A 20,915-nucleotide genomic window follows, 5' to 3' on the forward strand; every position below is an offset into this window, starting at 1 on the left:
CGTAGGTAATTTTTTATACATGGGCATTACATCGGTTTGGTCTAAAGCTAAAAGTTTTGTTTAGTTGATATTTTTTTTTTGTCTACCAGTGTTATTTGAAATAAAAAAAAAATGAGTCAAAACATTGTTGATTGTATTGAAATCAATTTGGAGACGCGCACGTGCGCCGCACAACATTCAAACACGCGTATGGCGCGAGAGTGAACCCCACTTCAAATCCGAAAATATACTTTTAACCATTGTCGAAAACCCAAAAGTCTACAACGTTCGTCAGTTTCTCTATTCTCTTCGCGTCGATCTACCAAACGATATAATAAAAAAAAACTTTTTTTTTATTTCATTTTCGTTAAAAACAAAATTAATCAATTTTCTAATGGAAAATGTAACGGGAGATAGCGAAGTGTCTATTACTAAAATAACAGTGAAAAAGGAAAATTTGAATGACGACATCAAGGTAAGTTTATAAATAAAAATGCGTGTTAAGAAAATTTAGAAAAAGTGTCCAAACCTTAATTATTACACTCGCGACATACCTACTAGACTTTTTTTTATGAAATATTCAATTATTAATAATACAAATGTAATTTAGTTGATATTATATTTAAAATACGAGGTGTAACCAAAAATATGTTTCATTCAAATATTTCGTAATCATTTTTTGAAGGATTTTCTTTGTCAGGAATTATATCAATCTATAGTCTATTTTTATTAATAAGAGAGTAATAAAATAATGAAGTATTCGTAATCCATGGGCGTATCACTTCTTTTAGAAGACACTTGGAATATTTTTTTCAAATTATAATTCCAGTATTTTCGTTTGAATTATATCGGGTGTTCACATAATTGACCTGTTTGTAACCATTTTTTATAAAATGTGTCATTTTTTCACAAATTTATTTAGGTACGAGGGGTCATCCATAAATTACGTCACACGAATTTCATGATTTTTTGCTCCTTGTCAAAGCTGGTCGTATTTGTGACGTCAAATATTTCGCAAATTTACATTTAGAAATTACCAAATCGAACAATTAACAAAACAAAAAACGATTGATTAGAGAAATTAACAAAACAAGAAATATTATATTAATTACGGATATAAACTAAATAATATTGAGGGAATGGACTTTGAATCACCTACTTTAAATTGTTTATGACTGGTGTAGCAAACACTTCGTTCTCGTTTGTTGTTGTTAATGTCAGGAACATTAGTTGTGTTAACATCTTCTTCATCCAACCTTACAGGATCATCGTCATCATCCACACTAAGTTCTTTGGCAAGTCTAGCAGCAATTCTTCGAGGACGAAACTTCGCGATAGGCAAAATTCTTTGTTGTTCTTGTGAGATCATTTCAAGATCCTGCCTTTTAGCATCACAATGGAAGTTTATTCTATCGATCATTTCGTTCTTTGTATTTACAGGTGTTGAGTATACAGGGTGTCCCACGACAAGTTAAAACTATCTTTATTTGGCAAAATACTTCTAGTAAAATCATGAAAATTCCTACGTTTGGGTTTTCGGATACAATCTTTTTAACTAAAATATTGTTATTTTACATAAAACACTCTATATATTAATACATTTTTGAAATCTACGTGAAATTTTAGTATACTTTTGTCTGAAAACTTTTTTCGAAAAATTCATACTTTTTGATTTATTAAATTTTTTGTAAAAAATTTGACCGTTGCAGACCCTTATAAATTATTTTTTTACTAGGATACCCTTAAATATATGAAAATGGTTTCTATTCGGTTGCTTTTAGCAAAGTCAGACGTATTTGAATCTATGTTGAAAAATTCTTCATTTTATACAGGGTGTGTATAAAAAGTATTCAAAGTTTAACTTCATAAATATCAAATTTCTTTATTTTTTTAAATAGTAATACCTGTTTTCTTATTTTAATGCATTCAGGAGTGAAAAATAAGGCCAATTTATGTATACTTTCCTATACCTAAACCTTGCCGTTATCCAGATATTAAATATTTTCTGTAAATTTTTATTAAATTGAGAACGAGTTATTTTTAACGATTTTCGGCAGTAGCAACAATTGACTAATGACAGTTGAATGAGTGTCATTTATTACAAAGCCTACTAAAAGTATACATAAAAATTCAAACTTGTTAAAAAATATAAAAATATAATAATTTAAAACCTCAAATATTTCGAAAACGACTAAAAGTTGGAATAGAATTAGTAAATACAATTTGATTTGATTTTTTTTTCACAGAACTTGACAAAATAAAGAAAAATACTTTTTTATTTCTTAGTGCTTGTATCAACGTGTCAAAATAAAATTTAAACCCCACCTGCATCTCTAAGAATTTACAGAAAACATTTAACACGTCGAGCCCCGGCGCAGTCCATTGGCCCGCAACTGAACTTACCTCACAACCCAGAGCGGGCCTATGGACCACACGACGTAATTTATTTTAAACCTTCTCCAAAGCCCAAGGGACTGCATTTTCTTGGGTTTTACAGTTGGGTTGGACCGCCCTGGGTCCTTGAAACATTACCCAAAAAAACCCAAAAAGCTTTCTTTCCTATTTTGGTTAGGTTTTTTCGGCATTATTCAAATAAATATATATATTTTTTTTGGGTATAAAAAAATGACATTTTAAAAACTTTTATTATATATTTGACTAATGCAAACAAATTCATATTTTTTGTGTGCGGTCCACCTGGGGAAAGTTGTACCGATGAACTTTCCCTCGGGCCCAGAGCAGGCCAATGGCACGCACACAAAAAACATGATTTTTTCGCACTTTTTATTTCAAATAGATTTTTTCATTACTTTTCCTTGAAATTACACCCCATATGGAGACTAAAATAGGGCATAAAAATTATTGGGCCAGGGGAAAATTTCATCCAATTCGGTTGGGGCTCAACGTGTTAATATCTGGATAACGGTAAGGTTAGTATACATGAATTTGCCTTATTTTTCACCCCTGAATGCATTAAAATAGAAAACAACAGAGTGGTTCTGTTCAAAAAAATGAAGAAATTTGATATTTATGAAGTTAAACTTTGAACACTATTTATACACACCCTGTATAAAATGAAGAATTTTTCAACATAGATTCAAATACGTCTGAACTTGCTAAAAGCTACAGAACAGAAACCATTTTCATATCTTTAAGGATATCTTCGTAAAAAAATAATTTATAAGGGTCTGCAACGGTCAAATTTTTTACAAAAAATTTAATAACTCAAAAAGTATGAATTTTTCGAAAAAAGTTTTCAGACAAAAGTATACTAAAATTTCACGTAGATTACAAAAATGTATTAATATACAGGGTGTTCCTTTTAAAATAACAAAGTTACAGTGGAACCGGAAATCGGCCATTTTTGAAAATATTTTAGTTAAAAAGATCGTATCCTAAAACCCAAACGTAGAAATTTTCATAATTTTACTATAAGTATTTTGCAATATACAAATAGCTTTAACTCGTCGTGGGACACCCTGTATAGTTCTTCCAATATCAATTGCAGAAGACAGTTATGTGAGTTGGAGCAGTGTTGAACATGTTGTCAAAGAAGAAGATGAGTATGTGGTATCACCCTCTTTACAACCCTTAATAATTTAATCTAGTTCAGACGATTTTTATAAAGATACTTTGGAATTGAAATTTATTTTTTTTTGTTTTATTTGCAAAGAATTCATTTTTCTTTATGGTTTTTGCTTTGAAATTTCGTTTTCCAGGAAAAAAAACGAATGGTGTACAAAACACACGTCTGATACCCGGTTTAAACCAAACTCCCTTACCGACAAGGTAGATTTAACTCGTCTATTTACGTTTTATAATATATAAGTTCCAAGTAGGACTACAATTAAGTGCCGTCTAATTTATAATGATTCCATTCCAAGGTTTTTATATAAGTTTTTATAATCTGCAATTGATATTGGAAAAACTATAATTGCTTTTGTCGATTAGTGGCTTTGTATGATGCAAAATATAGTTTACGATATAGAGCATCTAAATTACTTTCTTTGCTAATTTCAAACTTGTTTCGTATGTTAATAATTTTAAAGTTCGTGTTTCAACATTTAGGTTATAATTGATTTTGAAACGTGTCATCACGAAATTTAGGACCACCCTCACCACATTGTCACACAATGTCACCCTTCACGTGTGACGTAATTTATAGATGGTACCTAACGGGTTTGAACTTTGACTTTTAAGCAACTTCACGTTCATAAAGAATAATTTTAACATAAGAACTTACCACTTTACTAAAAGTGGGGGATCTATCAGCAGGCTGAGTAGGCTTTGGTCTGTTTTATTTCGAATCGCAGCTTATGAGCTTTGATGGGCCGAACGATTCTAAGTATTTTGAAAAAAATGCGATGGAATTGAGCGGATCGAAAGAAAATATATAAAAAAAGATATTGGAATGGATGCTAGTGATTACTACAGAGTGTGATTGAATTTTTCGTTGTCTCATATCTGAATCAGCGATAAGGGGTTTAAATAATAATAAAAGGTTGCTATTTAAGTTATGAGGTATGGCAACACTGATGTGAATACGTCAAATCTGACATCGCGATCACAAAGTTTGACATTTTCAATCTTGAACGTATTCAGAACCTGTTGTCATATAAGTGTCATTTGAGTAGATACTTGAAACATTCATCTTGGTCAAAAAATGGAATTTAATTTTATTAATATTAATTATAATAAAACAAAGTAAAAATTAAATTAGTCAGCTATGTGTCGGTAGTTGCAATTACACGTTTCGATAACTAAGATATCCTCTTCATGGACCAAAGCTGATATACGTATTTAGATTTATGTTTGACAGCTTTTATTATGTTATGATAAATTTTTCTTTACGTAATATTTGAAGAATGAGATAAAGATCGCAACCTTTAATGGACCAGGGTTTATTTTGCTTATTTTTAATTCGCTAGAGGGGAAAATAATTGGATGCCAAACTAGTTAGTGTGTTTTTGTGAATCTAGAAATTTCGAAGCAGTTTTAATATTCGATTTTACCGAAAAAAATAATAAATTCGCATTAACCGCGTATCTAAAAGAGCACAACGAACAAAAGCAGTCATAAAATAGTTATAGATAAGGCTGGGACTTATTTATGGAAATCCGAGATGGTTGCAGCCCCCAACTGGATTCCCAGTTGCTAGAATAAGTTGAATTTGTAATCTGGTCGTTGGGGCATTAATTTTGCATAAACATTTTGATGCCTAAAGATTAGATATTGCGCAACTTGACAATCGCTCAAAAAAAGCTTCAAAATATTTCCATAAGTTCGTGCCCGAAAATAAACAAAAATTGACTGTATGGGTCTTTCAAATCCAACAAAAGTGGTTCGCGCATGAAGTATTTCGATGCAAATGGTTGCCTTTTTTATCAGAAAAACAGGAAATATCCTCACGGTTCCAATAGAGCAACGTAGAAGTTTTAATTCAGAATGGTACCCAGAAGTGTTCGATAAAATCAAAGAAACCAATCGCAGAAGAGGAATCATTTTCCACCACAACAATACGAGTTCTCACACATCAAAAAAAAAAACGTTTTTGAACAGTACCACTCATTTTGGGCGAATTGTTTTCTTTTAACTTATCCCTTTATCTATGCCCATCAATCAGATTTAGTTCGCAATGATATGGTCGAGATCTAAGCACCGTCATTCCACAATTTTCTGCAATTTCATAATTTTTTAATTCCTCTTTATGAAGGGGGCACAAAGTATACATTAATCACCGCTACGAGATTCAGAATTCAATAAACAACATTTAACAAAACCGTTTGTATTACCCATGCTGTAGTATTATCATTTGGCGGCCTTTTACTGTTGGTGGATAAAAAAAGCCTCTCTTCGACTTCTAACAGTTTTATCTTGCCAAATGTCCTTTATTAATCCAGAAGTACCTGGACTGAAGAGGGAGAACCAGCTGCAAAGAAGCCAAAGATCGTTCCATCAGCAATCAAGGTACTTATTGCGACATTGGAGCGAAGAAATCAAGCAAAACCGTCCGCATTTGGCCAGATTTAGCCTCCTCGGATTATTTTCTGCTCCCAGATTTAGAAATGAGAGTCGGTGGTCAAAGATTTTTCAGCAATGAAGAGATTATGTCGGAAGTTAATAATTGACGATTTTTATTATAAAAAAGGTATCGAACTTATTGAACATCGTTGGGAAAAGTGTTTGGAGCTAAAAGAAGATTCCGTTGAAAAATAATTATATTTTTTCCCAAAATTTTCGTGTTTTCTTTGTTGGGCCAGGTACTTCTGGGACCTTCCTCGTAGGTATACAACTGATTTTTTTAAGCTCTTGTGGTAACTCTGGGACGTCGAAATTTTTACAGGTTAATATACTAACCCTGCTGGGACCATCCTCGTACAATATAATTTTCTTCGAGGTTTTTCTTTCCATTGATTTTCTATATGAAATTTCGGTTTTTCTATCGCTTTGAAACTCGCCACATTTCTCTTCTTCAATAAATCGTAGATTTTCCAACATCATTAATTAAAAAACACTCTGTATATAGGAAATTTCTATACAGGAAACTATTTAATAAAACTCAAATTTTCCTTGGGATTCAAGGAAAAAAATTATAACATGGCAACATTGTATAATTACGTCAATAATTTGAATAGGTTAGATTCCTTCAGGACTTCCCGTTCGAATTGTATCATGGCAACGCATTTTTCTTCTTCAATAAATAATAGATTTTCCAACATCATTAATTAGAGATCACTCTGTATATAGGAAATTCTATACGGGAAACTATTTAATAAAACTCAAATTTTTCTTGAAATCCAAGGAAAAAAATTATAACATGGCAACAACGTATAATTACGTCAATATTTAAATAGGTTAGATTTCTTCAGAACCTCCCGTTCGAATTGTATCATGGCAACGCATTATTCTTCTTCAATAAATAGTATATTTTTCAACATCATTAATTAGAAAACACTCTGTATATAGGAAAAAGAAAAAAAATTGTAATATGGCAACAACGTATAATTACGTCAATAGTTTGAATAGGTTAAGTTTTTCGTTCGGTAATTCGATGCCCAGTGCGTTCGATAAATTTTGTTCTATTAGAAAAACAATAGATCGTAATTAAACTAAGATCGGCATAAATCACTGTTGTACGCCACTGCTGTCGAGCATAAAATATCACAGTATTTACGACTGTGCCTGCGATGGGTATCGGTTAACGCGCCATCTGTCATACGATACGGGCGATCGCCTTACTGCTGCGTATCCAGTTGCAAACCCCGACAAGGCAAGGGCTCGTGCTCCACACAGAATTTAAGTATATAAAAATAGATAACGTTGTTTGTATATATCTTTTTCCATTTAATTCTTCGGAATACAAGATTAACAGATTAAAAATAATTAATAGGTGCAATTGTACGAGATTTTATTTCGAGATGGTGAACTGGGTATCTTATTTCAAGCAGCGGTGGATGAGATTGAAAATTATTTTTATCAAAATGCCCTGTATTCAAAGTGAATTATTCAATTTCTTTTTTTGAATCTACAGTAATATTTAAAACAAACAAAATCCAATAAATTCGACCCTGTTGCTAATGTTCTGTTTATAAACTTGGCTGATTTTGTTTCTCCCATTTCACGAGATCCTATTACAGGTAAAAACGCCTTTGACTACACGCTAAATTTGAACTGATTAAATATTGCCTTCTACATCCTTTTTTTTATTCAAATCCGTATAAATGACTGAGATATATTAGTTTAGATAAACTTTACCGGATTGTTTATATGATAAGAGTCTTGCGTAACAAAAAAAGAAGAATGCGATGTTGCCGGATATATTTATTTTAATTGATTCGAAACAATTTTAATGTGTAATTATTTAAACTGACTCACTCACGTATTTTTATTAATTATGATTAGAAAAATATTTGTAACGATTGTTGAATCGATCACAATGATCAATTAACTTCCTTTAAATAAAAATATCAACAAAATTATCTATTTAATTATATAAATAAACGGAATTTTATCATTTGTAATTTTTATACGAGTCATTTGTGTTATGTTTTCACCGTTTTTAAACATAAGGAAAATATAGTGGAGCTAAATTGTGAAAAAAAAAAAAAATAAAACAATCTACAGGGCGATTAATGTCGGCAGTTAGACTAAATAATATAAAATATTTATGTCATGATCCTGACAAGGATAATGATATGAATTTCTGTTGAAACTAACGAAATCAATATACAAAATTCATGAAATTAGTGAGTTTTTGCCTAGCGTGTGGAATTGCGATATTTTCTGGTTATTTATACGGGGTACATACGAAAAATGAAATCAAATAGTAGTTTTAAATAAATTAATATATTTTCATTAGTTTTTGGCACGTATGTGGAATTGCGTTATTTTTTGGTTATTTATACGGGGTACATACGAAAAAAATGAAATCAAATAGTAGTTTATACACTATTTTGTTGATCCTGACAAGGATAGAGTAACTAATTAAATAAATTAATATATTTTCATTAGTTTTTGGCACGTATGTGGAATTGCGTTATTTTTTGGTTATTTATACGGGGTACATACGAAAAAAATGAAATCAAATAGTAGTTTATACACTATTCAGTTGATCCTGACAAGGATAGAGTAACTAATCAAATAAATTAATATATTTTCATCAGTTTTTGGCACGTGTGTGAAATTGCGATATTTTTTGGTTATTTATACGGGGTACATACGAAAAAAAAATAAATCAAATGTCAAGGATAAAGTTACGAATTAATTAATTTAACATATTTTTATCAGTTTTTGCCAAATGTGTGAGATTGTGATTTTTTCTGGTTATTTATACGGGGTAAATAAAAAAAATTATATCCAACTATTAGTTTATGGGCTATTCTTATTAAATGCGGAGGATAATAAAACGAATTTATGAAATTACCATAAACTTCAAATTTTTTGGAAAATTTTTTGTTCGAACAGTCTCTTAGAAATGAAATTGTCGACGAACTGGCTAAAATCCTTCATTTGCTTTATATTAGGAAAAAAAATATAATGGAACTTAACAATTATTTTTGGCATAAGAATAAAATGACAGATGACAAAATTAATGTCACTATTGTAGATCTGTATCTGATTCTCAGCACCAGAACTGTCCGAAAGATATATTGATGGTTGCATCTCGATTTTGTAAAACTGGGACTGCGTGTTTACGTAGTTTCCTAATAGGGAGGTTCATTTGCATGGCCACCGCGTTCCCATGATTTAAATACAATGGATTTATTTTTTTAGGGATATCTTAAAAGCTTGGTATAGTTTTGCGGATTATAAAAACCCTTGCCGACAATTTTGTTTGATCTACCATAGGCGTAGATACCTCTTTTTATAAATTCATTAATACTTTTAAAAATATTTATATCTTATGCGAGAAAGTATTAGTTAAAAGGGAATCGAATCATTATTAATTGAACGGCATTAGACAGACCGTTTTTTAAAGAGATGCACTTAAATGTAATCCTACTTGGAACTTGGAAAAAAAATCATCATTATACCTCGTTAACTTTCTGCAATTGTAAAGGCGTTTGGTTTAAACAGGGTACCAGACGTGAACTGGATCCTTTTTGTATGATTATTTTCTTCAGAATGTCTTTTATAACAATTTTCTCATAATTTTTTTCCTTTTTATAAAAAAATCGATTGTAAAAGTAATTTTTTCTATTTTCTTATTGTACAGATCGTCCTCATAAAATTTACGGATCGTTAACCATCGGGCGTAAGCCGCCCCTGGTTTTCAGATAATAGTGTATAAATTATTTATTCCGTCAAATTACATACATTTACGTAATCTTCCATTGGAAATTCATAATGTTGGAATGTATAATTTTTATGTGACAGAATTTTTTTCACGTCATCTACTCACTCCCGAATTTCTTACCTCAAGTCCTGGAACACCCTGTATATTAAACTAACTACTTATATGGATACGTTAAAAGGGTATTCGATAGGTGAATAGCGAACTATAATATACATATATATATATATATATATATATATATATATATATAAATATCGTTTACGTAGACTGCATTAGTGTTTCACATTAAAATTACTGTATGAAGTTGATACGACGTGTATCGAGTTTCGTCTCTTTTTACCCAAGCTGAGACACAGAGTCAGAGAGGAGCAGAGGTGTAAATTTAGCTTCTCCCGATATTTTAGACTATATACTATCTCGTTACTTGATTTTGTGTCTGTATGTTGTATGTTTAACAGTCATTACCGTATCGTATACCTCGTACGGAATTTTGAATTCGCTATTCGAAATTACACTGGTCGACAAAATTTATCAATAGAGTATTATTTTCATAAACTTCAAAAATAAATGTTGAAATCGGAAAATATTTATTGTTTATTACTTTTTAAGCACGATTAATTGAAATACTTTATTCTATTTTTTTGCCACACGGAAACTTAAACCTAATTTTGACTGTACTATTACCACTAAACAATAATATAACAATGGAAAACAATTGACACACCAGGTTTCTTTGTGACGTCGAGACAAATGATTTGATAAAAGTACGAAAATCACTAACACTTGGAAAATATATTAAAACTTTGAAAAACTATTTATCAATATAAAATATAAATTAATAACATGGTTTCAATAATCTGACTACTGTTCTTGTTGGACGTCGAGACTATTTAGAACACTCTATGCGTTTTTATTCTCTCTTACTCTCCTAACCTAACCTAAATACTAATCCTATTGTATACAAAAGCTATAATTAATTATATTTAAGGTCGTTAGACTCACATCAATGAAATAAGAAATTTGATAAGTTATGGAACTTGAAGTGTCTAAGGGACCTATGGAACCGCTTAACTACGACGTTGGTTCCCATCAGGGGAATATCAGTATAACTTGATTCACAACTTTGCACAACTTTTCATTGATATAAAATATAAATTAATGAAGTGGTTTCAATAATCTGACTACTGTTCTTGTTGGACGTCAAGACTATTTAGAACACTCTATGCGTTTTTATTCTCTCTTTAATAACAATCCTATTGTATACAAAAGCTATAATTAATTATATTTAAGGTCGTTAGAGTCACATCAATGAAATAAGAAATTTGATAAGTTATGGAACTTGAAGTGTCTAAGGGACCTATGGAACCGCTTAACTACGACGTTGGTTCCCATCAGGGGAAGATCAGTATAACTTGATTCACAACTTTGCACAACTTTTCATTGATATAAAATATAAATTAATGAAGTGGTTTCAATAATCTGACTACTGTTCTTGTTGGACGTAAAGACTATTTAGAACACTCTATGCGTTTTTATTCTCTCTTTAATAACAATCCTATTGTATACAAAAGCTATAATTAATTATATTTAAGGTCGTTAGACTCACATCAATGAAATAAGAAATTTGATAAGTTATGGAATTTGAAGTGTCTAAGGGACCTATGGAACCGCTTAACTACGACGTTGGTTCCCATCAGGGGAATATCAGTATAACTTGATTCACAACTTTGCACAACTTTTCATTGATATAAAATATAAATTAATGAAGTGGTTTCAATAATCTGACTACTGTTCTCGTTGGACGTCAAGACTATTTAGAACACTCTATGCGTTTTTATTCTCTCTTTAATAACAATCCTATTGTATACAAAAGCTATAATTAATTATATTTAAGGTCGTTAGAGTCACATCAATGAAATAAGAAATTTGATAAGTTATGGAACTTGAAGTGTCTAAGGGACCTATGGAACCGCTTAACTACGACGTTGGTTCCCATCAGGGGAAGATCAGTATAACTTGATTCACAACTTTGCACAACTTTTCATTGATATAAAATATAAATTAATGAAGTGGTTTCAATAATCTGACTACTGTTCTCGTTGGACGTCGAGACTATATAGAGCACTCTATGCATGTCTCTGTTAAATAACAATCCTATTGTATACAAAAGCTATAATTAATTATATTTAAGGTCGTTAGAGTCACATCAATACAAAAATAAGGGTAAGTAATTTGATAAGTTAATTGAAAGTGTGTAAGGGACATATGGAATCGCTTAACTATGACGTTGGTTCCCATCAGGGGACGATCAGTTTACAATGAATCTTAACGAAGTTAAATAGGATCACAGTCACATTAATATAAGACAGAAATTAGATAATCCGAGACGATACGTTACTAGTACATACCCGTACATACCGAACAGTGTAATTATATTATAAGTTTAACAAACTACACATGAAATTAGTTAGATTTAAGTACTACATCAGTGGGAATTCATTTGCTCAAATTTTGGAAAACGTAGATCCTTCAGTATCAATTTTGATGCATAAAATACGATTAAAATTGGGATATTTAGTATCCGAACGATGTAGGAAGTGAAAATTATCTATATAGTTGTTTCCTAGGAAATTTTGGACAAAATTCACAAAACATTTCAAAGTTTGTACCCTTCATTATTTCCTGTATTTGTGGCACAATAAACTGAACCTAACCTGCCTGTCACTAGTACATACCCGGCTCGAAGGACCAAACAGTGTAATTATATTAAAAGTGTAACAAACTACACATGAAATTAGTCAGATTTAAGTATTAAATCAGTGGGAATACGTTTTCTCGAATTTTGGAAAACTTAGGTACTTTAGCATCAGTTTCGATGTATAAAATACGACAAAAATTGAGATATTCAGTTGCCGAACGATGTAGGGAGTCAAAATTATCTATTTCCCAGATTATTCAACAACATTTTTTGTTTATTAGACTATACGCAATGCATATCACACCGTTGCCGAGTGTGTGAGTAATTTCCAAAGATATAACAGCGTCTAGTAAACTACTAATTGAAAATTTTTAGTATGCTATGAAAATTTTTTTAATATTTTGAGGTTAATCACGTGACATATAAATGACAGTTGATAAAAAGTGGGTAAAAGTGTAAACTAGGATGAGATTTTTCTTAGGTAAAGTCGTAATTTTACTAGAAATTTTTTTTAGGAATTCGCACAAAACGCCATGACAGAATTACTCGGTTGGTACGGGTACGAAAATTCTAGAGACGAATTGAGAATATCAAGAAACTGCAGAACATCACATTCCGATAGCTCTGGACTTTCGCCAAAACCTCCAGGTATTTTTTTTTACCTATAATTAATTACATATTTTTGCCCAAATATATAATAAACATGTGTTATCTATTTGAACAGCCCGGTATATATTTACTTGTAGAAATAAATTTGTATCACCCCTTTTTCTAGGAAAAACAACTAAGCATTAAATAACGCACACTCACGGTATATTAGGTATGCCCTTTTACCTTGTTTGATTAATGACATATTCGAAATTAGATTTAGTTCTAGGAAGCATGCCACATTAATTTTCCATATAACTGTGGATTATATCAAAATTATTAGCGAGAGAATCTTTAAACCAGCAGGCAACGTTGTAAACAGACAAACCAATTCCACCAAAATACTATTTTATAATTGAATAAATAAAAAACCAAGATTGTAACGTTGCCATATTTACAATCGTAATTAGTTTTAATGAAATTTTGATTTGTTTTGTGGAGAATTTGATATTTATACGAGGTCTGGCTATTAAATAACGAGAATTGTTACGAAAAAGGAGTTTTATTATAAAAATTATTCTACATTCGAAGGATCCTCTTCAATATACTCCCCTCCCCTCGCCTCACACCTTTCCATACGTTTTTTTCATTGATTCAAACAGTGCTGGAAGTCTTCTTTGGTGAGGGATTTTAGGAGCTTTAGGAGAGTTTTTTGCTTTACCGCTTCAAAGGACTCAAATCGGGTCCCTTTCAAAACAGATTTTATCTTCGAAAACAAAAAAAAGTCGCACGGTGCTAAATCTGGTGAGTACGGCGGGTATTCGAGCACTGGAGTGCGATTACTGGCCAAATACTTCTTCACAGATAGCGCATTATGGGCAGGTGCGTTGTCCTGGTGCAAAATCCACAACTCGGGTAGTTTTTTATGAACCCGTTCTCGCAGTGTTGCCAAAATGACAAATAGTAAGTCTGGTTGACAATCTGACCTTCTGGAACCCATTCAATCATCACGATACCGTGAAAAACGATTAACATCGCCTTGAATTTTGATTTGCTTTCTCGACCCTTACTGAAGCGCTTACACCACTCAAAAATACGCGCACGAGATAGAGAATTGTCCCATAGGCCTAATGCAACAATTTATAGCACTCAATCGGAGTTTTGTTTCAACTTAACGAGAAATTTGAGATTGATACGTTGCTCCTGTTTTTAATAGTGGCGGAAACGTGTTTTTGGAACGTGCATAGTCACGATCTAAGACGCCTTCTAAGCGCGCAGTCTTATTATTTAATAGCCAGACCTCGTATACAAAACCGGCATCGTTGCAATCCTTGCATACTTTTTTTTATACCTTAACTACGTTTAGTATATCGTTCTAAATAACACACTATTTTTTTAATTTTTTTTAAACGGTATATTAGTTCGTAAAAAAATAAATGACGCGCCAAAATGCATTTGTTATCACATGACTAAGTGTGACGTAGGAAGTAAGTAAACAGCACTGAAAGATAATACAAGTGTTTTAACATCGAAAGATTTGAACAAAACAAAACCTTCAAAGCTATCATCTTTATGACTACATTTTAATAAAGTTCAAGCAAATAAATACATCTACAACTATGAATACATCTACCTTAGGTAGATTGTCCGATCTTCCTTCGATAAATCCTATTTTGGCCATCATTTCAATTAAAACAGTCTTTGAAACTTTTACAAAAGCACAAATTGCACCAAATGACCAATAACATCCAATCACAACAACAGAATGACGTTTGAAAGGCGACACGCGGTGATCACGTTTCAGTATTTACTTACTTTCTACGTCACAACCGCAGTAACCAATAGAAACATGTATGGCAATATTGCACGACGTTTGATATTAAGCAAGTCTCTTGCCACTGCATCATGGTTGCCACTAATCAAAATACAAAAAGTAAACAATCTCCTAACCTCAAACCCTGGCAATAAATATATCGTGCCTCTGTCTTGCTTTTGGAGTCTGATGGACAATTTAGCTAGAGAATTAGACGAAGAAACACGGAAAAGTTAGTTGAGAATTGGTGAAAAACCCAAGAGGAAAATAAAACGTAATATACGCGGTATAGAAACTCATTTCTCTCAATTGAAACATAGACTCAATAAAAACGACACCTAATCGATACATCATCTGCGTATACTTTTTATCAAGAAATATTGCATTATGCATTGCTTAAGGTTTCAGACACATACAGTTATGATACAGTCTGTTAATCAATTCAAAGCTTTCTGGTAAACATCCCACGACTGGCCTTGCGATTTATTTATGGTCATTGCAAAAGCCAGACGTACCGGAAATTGTAAAAGTTTAAAATCGAATTGGAATCATCGGTATACGCGGTATCAAGACATCCTGCAAATTGTGAAGTGGTGGTAATCCAGGCAATTTCAGTGAATCAGTGAAATCAGAAGAAAATTTTGAAGGGTCGCATTGAGATCTCGACATTTTTTATTGCTCGTTCACCCAGCCAATTGTGGTTATTGAACTGTTGGGCTATATCTGGAAAAACAGGCTGAATAAGCTTTTCTTTTGAGTCTGTGATGTGACTGAGATCTGTGGGTAATGTGATGAACTTTCTCCATAGCCCAGAGCGGTCCTATGGACCACTCGGCGTATTTTATTTCAAATCTTCCCCAATGCTCAAGAGAAAACATGAGTTTTACAGTTTGGTTGGACAATCCTGGGTCTTTACACCTTATGGGGTTGTCTAAGAACAAATTCCCAACTAGATACAGAATCCTGAGTTTCTGCTTGATTTGGAGGGTTTGGAACAGGCAATTCGGCACTATGTAGGATTGGTCAGTTGACCGATGATAAGTTTGGGTACTGGACAGTGTGTTTGGACACTGGACAGTGTGTTTGTTATGCTTTTTGTTTGGATCAAACAAAGTTGACAATCACTTACATGACCTTTTGGTTTTGAATTATAAGTACCCCATCGAAAATTTTGAAAGGGGTCGTGTAGCACCTTATTGGAAAGGGATTTTAGTCCTCTGTTCAGCAATATGAAGTTTTTTAAATTTGGTACAATCAAAACTGAGAAAATCAATTTTTAGAATGTGTTCTACATCGTACTTTAAAATTAAATTAAATGCTCAAAATAACCATTCTTGAAAATAACCGAGGCGATTTTGGAATTCTCTTACAACATTTTATATGACCTCGGGGGGTTATTTTGTTAATTCCTTACGCTATCTAAGCTTTCAAATCATCAATATTATCTAGTCAAAAAACTCAAATTCAAAAAACTTCATAATGCTGGACAAAGGACTAAAATCCCTTTCCAACAAGGTGCTGCACGACCCCCTTTCTTATTTCAAATGTTCGAGGGGGTGTTCATAATTTAGAAGGGGGGAAATATTTTCACACTGTAAATTATCAATTTAAAAATAAACATCGATATATTTCAGGTTTTTTTCACATAGTACAAATGAGGTCAGAAAAAAACTGCATATGACTGAAACAAAATAATAATTTTTTTCGGAATGAGGGTTCATCGAAACAAATAAAAGTCATCACGAGGTTAGTGTGACAAAAACAGTGTTTACCAGTGTAATTAAAGATAGCTTAGTACGCCATCTTGTCTACATCAAATTCAATTTTTTTTAGGTAAATTTTCATTGCAAAATCTGTTTTATTTCAGTTTACAAAAAAAAATAACAGTGGGAAATAGAATACGCCAGATATTTATTCGGTTTCCGGTCATTTTCCTCTCTTCATTAATATTGAAATTCGATTATAACCTAACAAAACGTTCATCACAATTATAACACAATCACTATCATATTACTTCATCAAAGTCTATTTAAAAAACATATTGGAATATCAGAATTCATTTCCATTATTATTAATATCAACTTTATTACTTTGGTAGTATTTATCTACAGGGGTTGATCGATTATTAAATTTCAATAAATTTGAGTGATTTAACAATTAAAATCTATAATAACTTTCAAACTAGACCTTGTAGGTTAATTTTTATGATTATATAATAATTAGAATACACATGTTTGGAAATTTGTATTTAAAATATGATTCGACCCTTCTAGTGAATTGAAATAACTTGAAACTTGGTTTATAATATGTAGCACGCGCACACCAACAGCTGAAAATAACTCTGGTTTATCTCCTCTCACTTTTGTCCAATACTTTTAACCGCAACACGTGGAATGTACACTATTTTAAATAATTTTTCGATTTTAAATTGATAAATACTTTGAAAAACAAGCGATGGTGTATTTAGGTAGATCGTAATATCTAAATATGCGTTCAATGAGATAAAAATCTTTCTTCAACATCGTTTAATCCACTAAATCCACACGGGGCACTGATGAATCATAATTAAACAAACCGACAGTGTTGCCGGATTTCTTATAATTTCCTCAAACTGTATCATGAAAATTATAACAGGAAAACAATGGTAGGTAGATTTTATGACAAATATATATTTTATTTATAATAAGAAAATAAATTTTTAATAAAAATAAAAACCAACAAAAGATTCATTTTATAACTACCAATAATGTTTTAGTAAAAATATCTTCTGTTTTATACAATCAATTAATATTAATAATAAAAATTTCTTCAATTAATAAAATTTTGATAAAAGATGTATAATATAATTTAACCTTCAAAACTAAACTTCTAGTTCAAAAGTCTTTATAACAGATGAAATCACGTTCTGGCAACACTGAATACTAAAAACCAAGTTGTGTAAAGAAAGATCAAGGTCATAAAGGGACTTGTGTAAACGATTTTGACTAGCAAATTTTTGAGTTTAAGGTCAAATTATTAGTTTAAATGATATAAATATATTATTATTCACTTTATTTTAGATTCATGCGGTTGGTGTGGTAAACCGATTGACGACAGCACTGCCATACATTCTGGTACATCGGTTTTTTGTACGGAACTTTGTTTTTCCCAATCTAGAAGAGCCAACTTCAAAAAGAACAAAACATGTGATTGGTGCAGACACGTACGACACACTATATCGTATGTAGATTTCAATGTAAGTGAAAAAACTGTTTTTTAGTGTATGATAATCCTAAATTTTTAATTCAACTTAAATAAATAAAATTGAAATTTTAGACATGTACGTATCTCAGAGATCACCCATGTATAAATAATTGGCATCGTTTGGGGAGAAAAACAATAAAATACTAGAAATTGACCTTGAAAAATTGAATTTTTTCTCATAGTAACTTTATATGATTTTAAGAAAAATATTGTTTTTAATTTGGCATCATTTTTACCAGCCGCCATCTTGTAAAACATTTCAAATCTTTATAAACATATAAGAATAAATATATTACATTAATTAATTTGCATTGTTTATAGAATTGAATTGAAGATATTCTCAAAACTTACCAAACAAATCTTCATTGTAACGATGAAATTATAAAAAAACTCACAAAAAACACACTCACACACTACAACAACAATCAAACATAAATAACTCAAATCACTAATACTACCAACATAAAATTATTTATTTGTGCCCCTAGACCTGCCAATTTTATTTATTGTTGATACTAGACTTGTCTAGAAATCTAAATGGAAAATAGACAATAAACTTGAATTATCTACGTGAACCACTAATGAAATAAATGATATGAAAAATATAATTGCTAAATTTATTTGTTTCCCTATAACTCAAAACATATGAAATAATAATATTTGAGAATAGTTCAAGCGCCATCTAGAAAATAAAACAGTAACTACCGTTTTATTAAAATTACGTAAAGGGTAGAAATTTAGATTTTTCTAAATCAGTAATTTAATCATTTTAACAAAAATACGAGATAGATTGTTTTGAGTTTGAGCATAATTAACCAACAAACATTAATTTTTTCTCATATTAAATATCGTTATAATAGTTAAATTATATTTCTCAACGCTATGTTAACGCCATCTACAAAATACGAGAGAAAGCTTTTTTAATGTAGAGTTTTGAATGGTTATAATTAAAATTAAACGATTCTTACTATGCATAAATAAATATAATGAATGAGTGATCATAATTTGAAGTATGATTTATATTTAAAACAAATTTTTGAATTTATTATAATTAATATATTTGTTAAAGTAGCTCCAGCGCCATCTCTAGATTAAGAGACGAAGATCTTTTCCATTTGCTACAAATATATATTGAAATATAAGTTGTTTTGATAAAAATGAAACATAGATAATTGTGAATTGAGAAATTGATGATGATATTTCAAATTTTGACTACAAATTATCACAATTATAGAATAATTTTACATTTAAAAAAATTGTCACAAGTAATATTTGTTGAAGTAATCTTAACGCCATCTATAAAATACAACAATAAATCATTCAACGAGAATGTAATGTAGAAACCTGCAGATTGTTATTTTTACAGGACGGTGCGTCTCAACTTCAATTCTGTTCGGACAAGTGTTTAAACCAATACAAAATGCACATCTTCTGCAGAGAAACCCGAGCCCATCTCGAATTACACCCTCACCTAAGACTCGAAGAATCCAGTAGTGGAACCTTAATAACTCCCGATTTGTGGTTAAAAAATTGCAAATCACCCGAACTACGAAGTCCTTCTCCGGATATTTCACCAAAACCACCAGAAAAACCTTCCCAAACATCACCGCTGAGCTTAACTCACCCTTCGAAATTAATAGACTCTTCGGAAAGTAGAAGAAACCGGATGAAATCTCAAAGAAAAATAAGAAAAAGACTTCCTTCTACAATAACTTGTAGTAATAGTTGCAGTAATACAATGGAGGACGCACCTCAAGATTTGCGGATACGACACACGCCCACAGATTTCGAAAGTACCGCCCCAATTTTCAAACCAATCAAATTACCAGTAGAATCAAGAGAACCAACACCTAAGCCCGAAACCGGAACTATTCCTACGCCTACAACGAATCTATTCCGGAAACCATTCGATACTCTGATTCCCCCGCCAACGGTTATGGTCCCCTACCCGCTCATTTTACCTATTCCTATACCAATTCCGATACCGATTCCTTTACCGATTGAAAAAGAAGAAAAAAAAGAAGTAGAAATGAAAGACGGATATAGTCAAACAGAAGAAAAAAAGAAGATTGAATGTTCGGGGCATATTGGCGTTAATGGGAAAGAAGACGCTGTAATAATTGACAGATCGTTAAGGAAAAGGAAGAGGACGTACGGAAGTAAACCTAGAATTGTAATGAAGCCGAAAAAAGTGATAATTAGTAGTAATTAGTACCTATTATTTTTTTAATTGTGATTTTTTACAATGATTTCAATATTTATACAGTGTTGTATTACTTATTAGATTTATGGTAACGTATGTAAATCGTAAAATAAATTATTCACGTGAAGCTTTTTTTTTACTTTCTTCGAATACTTTAATTCGCTTTCCTTCTACAAATCAAATTCATTAAAAATTTTAATAGGAAAATCTCAATACTTTCCTGTATTTCCGGCAACAGTGTATGGTAAATTATGATAGAATTCTATTATATTATTGTGGTTATGGTTGATAATTTGTTCATTAAATCACTGCTAGATGTCAGTAAAAAATAAGAGACTTAATTTTGAATTAGTATGATACTATTTTCACACATTTTTGTATACATTACGAGATTTTATATAAACCCCAACGCATATTTCTTAATAATCCTACTGCTATATGTTTTTGAAGAAGCATTTAAGATTACATTTTTTATGTTAGTAACAGTATTAACTCAAACACGATGCTACTAATTTAACAGCGCCATCTTTTAAATAATAAACGAACTTTCAATGTATTTAGATTAACTAAAAATGTAGGAATCTGTATTTATATG

The 20,915-nt window shown here is 31.3% G+C and overlaps 1 protein-coding gene across 1 annotated transcript; it reads left to right on the plus strand.

The window, feature by feature from the left end:
- Positions 1 to 194: 194 nt before the first annotated feature.
- LOC130901135 (sine oculis-binding protein homolog) lies at positions 195 to 20,447 on the plus strand. The gene is made up of 4 exons (XM_057812246.1): positions 195 to 454; positions 12,989 to 13,121; positions 17,934 to 18,109; positions 19,484 to 20,447. Exons 1-4 carry the CDS (start codon positions 374 to 376, stop codon positions 20,327 to 20,329), a joined length of 1,236 nt encoding a protein of 411 aa, XP_057668229.1. The 5' UTR covers positions 195 to 373; the 3' UTR covers positions 20,330 to 20,447.
- Positions 20,448 to 20,915: the final 468 nt, after the last annotated feature.

The sequence above is a fragment of the Diorhabda carinulata genome, chromosome X (genome assembly GCF_026250575.1).
Source record: "Diorhabda carinulata isolate Delta chromosome X, icDioCari1.1, whole genome shotgun sequence".
Lineage (NCBI taxonomy): Eukaryota > Metazoa > Arthropoda > Insecta > Coleoptera > Chrysomelidae > Diorhabda > Diorhabda carinulata.